This window comes from Oryzias latipes, chromosome 7 (genome assembly GCF_002234675.1).
Source record: "Oryzias latipes chromosome 7, ASM223467v1".
Lineage (NCBI taxonomy): Eukaryota > Metazoa > Chordata > Actinopteri > Beloniformes > Adrianichthyidae > Oryzias > Oryzias latipes.
Genome location: NC_019865.2, coordinates 11,763,632 through 11,771,771, shown reverse-complemented (window position 1 = coordinate 11,771,771; position 8,140 = coordinate 11,763,632). Strand labels below are relative to the sequence as shown.

General features: G+C 37.8%; 1 protein-coding gene across 1 annotated transcript; it reads right to left on the bottom strand.

The window, feature by feature from the left end:
• Positions 1 to 694: 694 nt before the first annotated feature.
• Positions 695 to 8,051, bottom strand: fam3a (family with sequence similarity 3 member A). The gene is made up of 10 exons (XM_023956579.1): positions 7,746 to 8,051; positions 6,753 to 6,786; positions 6,573 to 6,677; positions 6,316 to 6,339; positions 6,102 to 6,228; positions 5,834 to 5,892; positions 5,666 to 5,716; positions 5,497 to 5,581; positions 4,719 to 4,845; positions 695 to 1,051 (listed from the first exon to the last, which is right to left on the bottom strand). The coding sequence occupies exons 2-10, from the start codon at positions 6,763 to 6,765 to the stop codon at positions 953 to 955; spliced, it is 690 nt and encodes a 229-aa protein (XP_023812347.1). The 5' UTR covers positions 6,766 to 6,786; positions 7,746 to 8,051; the 3' UTR covers positions 695 to 952.
• Between the last annotated feature and the right edge of the window lie 89 nt (positions 8,052 to 8,140).

Sequence of the window (8,140 nt, the reverse complement as noted above, 5' to 3'; positions counted from 1 at the left end):
TGTTTCTAACCACTAGGCCAAATGAATACATTCATTAATCAGAACCCCCCCCCCCCCCCCCCACAAAAAACAAACATTTTATATACGTATACATTATGAATACATTATGTATACATTGTATACATTATATATACAAAGTGATAATTAGAAAAACAGTTTGCAGGCCTGAAACAACATTAAAAACATTTCAAGGCATTTTGGTGAACACATAATTTGTTTGCTTTTTTATCCAAATAAAATATAAAAATAAATAATTTTTTTGTTGTTTTAGTTCTGTTTTTCCAAAGTCCAAAAAAAATCTATAAGCACATCGTAAACAACTGTTGTGGATTGCTGTATGCATATTAAGACAGGTAACTCTGGACAAAGTATTTAGGAAATATCACAATGTTCAAAATATATAAAGTATTAAAATATTAAATCTATCCACAGACTCGGTGCTCAGGCATCTACTAATATGAAACCAGTTTAAAGTTTTTTTTAAATGTAGAATAAATTAAGCGTTTTTTTTTTCATTAAGATACAACTATTTAGCTTTCTTTTGCTATTCAAGCACACACACACCCACATACACTCTCCACAGGCAATTTTTAAGAAGCAAATTCCATTGGATTCAAGTTTCCATGACGGCTTTGGAAGATCTGCTTCAGTCGTGTTGATTCACCTGCTAAGATTTTTCTTTGGTTCTAAAATTTCTGGAGTGTCAAGATCCCCTCAGTAAGATATATATAAAGAAAACAAAATGTTGTTTCAATTTCAAAAGTCCACCTTGATATTTTTAATCAGACACTCCTGTTAAACCAATTTCCAAGATCAAGTCATCCAAGAAACCTTCTGCCAGTAGGAAGGAGATGAATGTGTTATTTGGAGATCAAAAGCTTCCAGTCGCCTTTGAGGCAGTTCAGCAGTAAGTCAGCGAGTCCTCTTCCCCACTGCTAGCTGCAAAGCAGGATTAATGGTCAAGGGGCGGTCGTAGGGGAATACAGCCATCCATTTCCAGGGACTCAGGCCAGCCTTCATATTTGTTGCTGTTCTTACTGTTCTTCATTCGCTAATGGAAACAAGAAAAGCAAAACAGAGCTGAAGTCATAACAGACTGGAATAATGCTCCCACAGCAACAGCTTCAGCTGAAATCCACTCTCTTCTGCCAAATAGGATTCAGTCTTTTCAGTTTTGCTGTTTCAGCCTTAAAAATTTTTTTTCCTGAAAAATTTCAAAGCAGCTTTTGCATCGAAACAATAGAACGTGTACATGAGAAAAATACTAAACCTTAAAGTTTTGATTCGTTTTAGAAACCTTTTAGGACAGACTCCTTTCTGCATTTAGATTGCTTCATTGTTTTCAAGAAGCAATCTACATACTTTTTCAACATAAAAGAAAGAAAGAAAACAAAACATGTTAAAGTCCCACGATCATCTTTAAATCTATTGTAAAAGCGTTCCCAGACACAAAAAACCAAACAAACAAAAAAACTTGTCGTTTTCTTAGACAGCTTCTGCAGAGCAGCAAGAGTTCATTAGAAAATTTGCCCCTGAGTTGTAAGGCCATGTTACACTGCAGCACGTACAATCTGCGGATTGGCCACGTTTGACATTTTTAGTCTTCCTGATGATACATGCATGATATGTAATTCATGTGTTTCTTGGATTAGTCATTCGTCGGTGTGCGCAGATGTCAGGTGAGGGTTTAAGCTTACAGGTCTGTACGTGAATTCAGTCACGAGCTGTTCAAAGATTTTGGTCAGTTGCAGTTCACGTGTAAGTCTGTTGCGGGGCGGTCCTGTAGCAACATGAAACCTTTAGATGTATTACGAAGGAACTATGTTGAAACCACAGAACAAGTACAAATAAAATCACACAAAGAACACGTAAGCTCACGCTTTATTGAATTTCTTCACTTTGACATTCAGAGCATTGAACAGAAACCACATCACATCAGCACCACGGTCAGCGCCCGCTGTGGCTCCTCGCAATGCTTTGTTTCAATCAAACAGTCGGCGTCCTCTGGTCCGCACCAGTTCTAAGTCAGCTGTCAGCCAAGGCTGTCCTCCTGGGGCTTGGAGGCTGGAAGAGGTGAACGGATGGACTCCCGCCGAGAGACGCGGGATCCCTGGCTGGAGCAACTGGGGAGATCCTGGCGCGCGTCCACAGTCGCAGCCCCGCCCGCCATACGGGCGTTCTTTTTCTTCAAAGTGATTTTTCGTCGCATTGGTTTCAGGGTTGGTTAAAAGCCATTGCTGATAAGATTGACACCTGCTGGTGATGTCACTGCGACCAGAATTTTACGCTCGTATGTAATAACGTCCAAATAGCGTCATTTAAGTCTTGCTAACACTGAAGATGATGAAAACGTAACTGAAGAAGTTAAAGGAAATACACACAGACAGAGAGAGGCAGAGAAAGCAGACAAACAGACAGAAAATAGAGCAAGTTACTCTTCTATCATATCTTGCAGCACTAGAGACTACAATTCGCTCCTTTTCTTCAATATATGTTGAATTTCTTTCCCCTCTGTATGTCCTGCCTCTGTTTGACAAACACACCTCGTCCTCTTCATCGCAGTTATAGAGGACAGTTGTAAGCAAAACCAGCCTACAAGACAATGAGCAAGGCCGCAGCATTCTGGATGTGAAGTATAAGTATAAACCGGCCTGTACCCTGCCCCTGCTGTGGACCCAAAATATAAAGTAATATATCAGTGGTTAATGCGTGAAAGACGTACGTGGAATGGTTGTGGAAAGCCACAAATTTAAATCTTTCAAAAATCAAACACGTGTAATGCCCAGAACAATTGTGTATCAACTGCATAAACAGTGCACGAACTGTGTAATTCTCAACCAACCAAAAAGTTTGAATGGCTCAAAAGGGATTTCATGTCAAGAAACAGACATCGGCGCACATCGACAAATGACTAACGCAAGAAACACTTATGACTTACGCACATCACGCATGTATCACAAAAGCCTGATATTTCATTTGTTGTAAATGTGCAAAGTGTACATACCAGCAGTGTGACACGGCCTTGACTATTAGAACACCTGGTATCCGACTGCTTGATTAAAACAAAGCATTGCTAGGGCCCGTGAAGGGCGCTGACCATGGTGCTGATGCGATGTGAATTCTGTTCAGCATACAGAAGTTCAAAATAAAGAAATTCAATAAAGTGCGTGTTTATGTGTTCTTTGCTTGGTTTACTCGTGAGACACTTGTTAAAAATTCACGTTAAGAACCACAACTTTTCTTACATTTTTCCAGTTTTCATCCGTGGACAAAGCTTAAATTGTACGTAGCGGCAGAGTGACAGGGCCTTTACATTGAACTGTTGCTGAGAGCTCCGTTTTCATCAACAATGATTTTGACAGGAAGTGCCAATTCCAAATTTCCAAATGAACTCAAAAAAGTGCTTTTATGACAATATTGAACAAGGAAAAATAGTTTAAATATTATTGCAACTGTGCAAAAAAATTACTGCATCTGTATCGTAGTTATAGGGTTGAGAGAGTTCAGAACCAAATATCATAAATATTTCTAAGAACTTCATAACCATTAACCATCTCATAAACCTGAATAGAAATGAATCCACTGATAAAGGACTATCATTTTACTTTTCTTCAGCCACAGAGCCACAGTATACAGGTAGAAGAGTCATATGTGGCCCTGGAGCCCCAGGTTGCAGACCCCTGCACTAGACCATGTCTGGTTGATAATTCTTCCAGAACAATGTCAGTAAAGTCGAGTCATATTTGAATACAAGAACTAAGAATTCAATTTTTGTTAAGATTGGGGTTTTTTTAACCAGTAAGCAAATATTCAAACACATCTCTAAATACAAATCTACAAATATTTATCTGACATCAACAAAAAGAAAATGTTAACCTTCCACATTCCTAAATGACTTTCAGTCTTTGTTAACTGTAAACTTCAGTTACAAACTAGGTAAACACAGCCCTAACAAAAAAAAAGAGAAGACTGTGAAGCAACAACTTGTGATTTGATTTGTGGTGGTTTTATAGAGCCAAAAATGTTGGAATTGTGTTGCTGTCCCATTATTTATGGACCTGACTGTATATAATGTGTTCATTGTGAATATGAATTACTCAGACACCAGAAGGATGCTCTGTCCAGATTTTTGTGTATTTGTTGGTGTAAGGGTCATTGAAAGAGGAATGTTGATAAGATATAAAGAATTAACAGTTAGATACTGTTGGATAAACGGTGAAATATTCCGTTTTTACAATCGTAAATCTGACTTCAGAGGAGTCCGTGCCTCACCAGCCATCAACCTCACTGCATGTCACTGAGTTGTTGTGTGTCAGAGAGAGGCAGAGAAAAGAGTGAGATAGAGAGAGAGTGTGTGTGTGTGCGTGAGATGAGAGAGAGTGTGTGTGTGTGTGTGTGTGTGTGTGTGTGTGTGTGTGGAGGGGGTATCTGACCTCCAGGGTAGTCGCTGTGTTAACGCTGGCTAAGCTGCATTTGATGTGTGTATTGAGGGGGGACACTCTCCTTGAAATAAACACAAGTACAATACTTGCTGTTGAATTATAGGGAGAGGAGTGTTTTATGGAAAATAATACAGCTTTAATTGCGTGTTTGTGTGTGTACATCTTGGCAGGTCAGTGTGTGGCTCCTTGACTCTCACAGTGAAAAAATTCGGCTCTTGGTGTCAAACTTGTCCACCCCTGAACTAGTCCATCAGGAAATGAATAATAAAAACATACCTGCTCAAAGGGACTTTTATTCTCTATTCCTTTGGCTCCCACAAACACCCAGCTGTCCCTGAAGGCCAGCTCCTTCACTGCGGTGCTGCCAAGCTCTTCGAACAGTCGCCTCGACTCATCGTTCATCCTGTAACAAACAAGGTGATAGAGTTTCAGAAAGAAAACACACACATAAGGGTAAATGCACACAGCTTAGCTTATTTCAGTGGTTATCATTTTTCTATAAAACGACACTGAATTATTGTATTTTGATGTTTTGTACAGTAATTCAAAAAAAGTTATGAAACTTTAAAAATAATAAAAATAAAATGAAAAAAACATTTTTAAACCCATGATTAGGAGAAAAAAAGTGTTGCAGTACTGAAATAGTACTTACTGAAGTAACCAAGTATTTTGTAAAAACAAGCTAAAAGTATATTTTTTGATAGTTTTAAACAAGCTTAACAATTTAAACAGTCACTGTTTAACCAGGGGGGCCTTGCTTTTTGTTTAGATCTGTGAGATGTCCTCAGTTGTGCACTGGCATAAACCAAATGCCTCTATAATGACAGTGAAGCCCAAAAAATAATTCCTCCATGAAATAAACGACAAAAATATTGCAAATCAGGTTTTTACTTTGACTTTTTTTTTTTTTTTTTTTTACAAAACTTGAACAAAAACATAAAAACATGTTTTAAAATTCCAATAGAGACAAACTTACAGTAACTGAAAAACAACTTGGTTTAGCTGAAATATAATACAACAAGAGTGGAAAACACAACTTTTCACAAACTCTTACTTTGTTGCAGCATCATCAAAGGAGGCCACAAAGACAAGAGTTCCTTCATGAAGCGGCCGTAGAAACTTCAGCAGCTCCGTCACATCTGGAAATATTTAAAAAGAATAACACACATCAAATGTTGTGTCTATCAACTTTTGCAGCAGATTTCATTTTAAGGTTTTGATACCTCCTGCCCACATATCAAATGTCCTTGCTTCTAAAAGGTCGCCTGTCACTCCTACGAAAAACAAAAAACATTAAGGCATTTGTATAAAAAAAAAAAGAAAAAAGATTCATCAAAACTAAATAAAGAGATGTGTTTTGACTTTTTAAAGCTTCAGAACGTAATACTCACCATTTACTAACGCTATGTTCAGTCCTCTCCCAACATTATTCTTTACACTGCTCATTATCCTACAAGACAGACAAATCTTTATTAAAAGAAAATGTAAAGACAAAAAGACTTTAATGGAACAAAGAAAGGGAAGGGAAACTAAAATGTTATTTGCCTTTTTACAAGCCTGATTGGGAAAGCATTTAGGGTGGGGAGAAAAAAAAAACAAAGAGGGGAAAAAAAACAAGTGACATAGATGAGAAGACAACTATTAAGAACTAAACCTCACATCTGGTCTTCTAAGCAAACTTTGGGGGCTATGACGTTTGCAGCACCAGACACCAAACGGAAAGCCAAGTGTTTCGGGGGACAGGGAGCCGAGAGTCCACATTTATACTTTCGGGGACGTGGCTCACCTGAAACACATTCCACATTCATCACCGCCAATGCAGGCAAAAGACAAGAACAGGGCCACATTAAGCTCCACAGCATGTTCTGCTTACCAGGTGTCGGCTGCTCACTTGACCCTGAAACAGGTTTTCAGTGACATGTTAGTATTTTACACAAAACTTAAAAGAATAACAACATTCCATTTGCACCACAATACATATTAAGTTCTGATATCTTCATTAAAACAGCAAATGCATTAATTCTATAGAGAGAAACATGAATACATGCATTATGATAAAAAAGCAGCGACAATAGTAAATGTTTTCTGGTTCAGATAATCAACTCATTATTAGAGAAAGGTCAGGCTTACCACCTAAGAAGCTCAGCACATGTACACTCTCTCCTCCGAAAAAGTTGTTAACCAGCAGCCAAACAAGCCCAACCATGAGCAGCACTGCTACAGCTCGCATGGGCCCTGTCAGGAAGATCAGGACATACCTGCTTCAGATGAAAAACGGCCACAAAGTAGCAGTGCTGAACCTGAACTCACCTGTCAACCTCATGATATACTGCCTTCCAAGTCCCTTCAAAAAAGAAAAAGTAAGAGAAAATAAGGGAAAAAAGAAACAAGTAAAAGTTACATAAGAAAAGTTCTTCAAATAGCAAGATTATATATATATATATATATATATATATATATTAGCTTTACAAAAAAAAGGTCTAAAACAGACTTTCCTCAAGTTTTTGACTTGATTTACAAAACTAATGCTACAAAATTTACCTATTGGTAAAACATGCCTTTTCACTTCAGTGATCACCAATGGTTTCATTTTATGTCACATACATTTTTTTAACCATCTATCTGCTAATGATTCTCCCGCGAGGCTTCCTTGTATAACTTTAACTTGTCAATGATGTAACTGTAGTGGCGTTGAATTTGCAACAGTAGAATTTGACTTTTTAACTCCCTCAGGCAGCAGCAAGGGAGAAACCAAACATGTTAAACTGACACAACAGGCTGCTGTGACAAAGAACACGTGTCACATTTAAGATAATACTTAAGATAACAATCCCTGCTTGATTATTTTAGTTGAAGCACTTATTCTTTCTAAATATTTCCTTGGGTTTATCTTAGTTAATTCATAATAAAAACAAAGAGAAAAAAATCAAATAATTTAAGACCCAAATAAACAGCATTTGGGGGCAGCTTGATTCAAGATGCTGTCCTCTCTATTAATAACAAAATAAAAAGAAAATGCCCTTCACATTGCTTTGTATGATCAAAAATGGGTTTATTGTCAATCAGAATATTAAAATGTCAACCAATGGTCAAATGACGAAACGTTCTAATTGATAATGGTACAAAATCAAACTACAATCATATGTTGTGTGTATGAATGTATCAATAGATGATCTAAGAGAAGTACAAAACGGAGGAGTGCATGACTGTTCACATTAATGTTGGTTAAGTCGAGGTTAACATGAAGGACACTCCTGCACAAGTTTTAAAGTTCATCTGAAAATCCAATATAACTTCTCTTACCTCCCCTATTCACAAATTACAAGTCAGTCTTTAGTCGCCCTTCTGTCTGTGGGACCCAATTTCTATTCTACGGAAGTGGTTGCAGGGGCACGAGCTCTCGGTCCAACAATTGTCCACGAGACTGTTACTTTTTCCTGCGCTGATTCTTCACTGGAGCGGCCTGGGATTAAATGATCTCCATGTAAGAAGACAGTCTGGAGCTAAATGTGTCGCCAGTGTCAGATCGTCACAAATGGAATAAACTTAGGTTGTCTGAATTTGTCGTCCGGATGTACCTGCACCCACTGTACATAGAGAGTCTGCGCGACAAGTCACGTGACCAGAAGTACATCATTTAGATTTAAAAGAAATATATATGTATATTTATTTGCTTGTTTTAGTTTTTCTCACATCGT

Bases quoted from the DNA above. Each gene is read 5' to 3' on its own strand.
- fam3a (XM_023956579.1), bottom strand. The intron at 5,893-6,101 runs GTGAGGTTTAGT...TCTGTCTTGTAG, and splicing joins GTTTGCTTAGAAGACCAGAT to GATAATGAGCAGTGTAAAGA. The intron at 5,582-5,665 runs GTATCAAAACCT...AAATATTTCCAG, and splicing joins ATTTGATATGTGGGCAGGAG to ATGTGACGGAGCTGCTGAAG.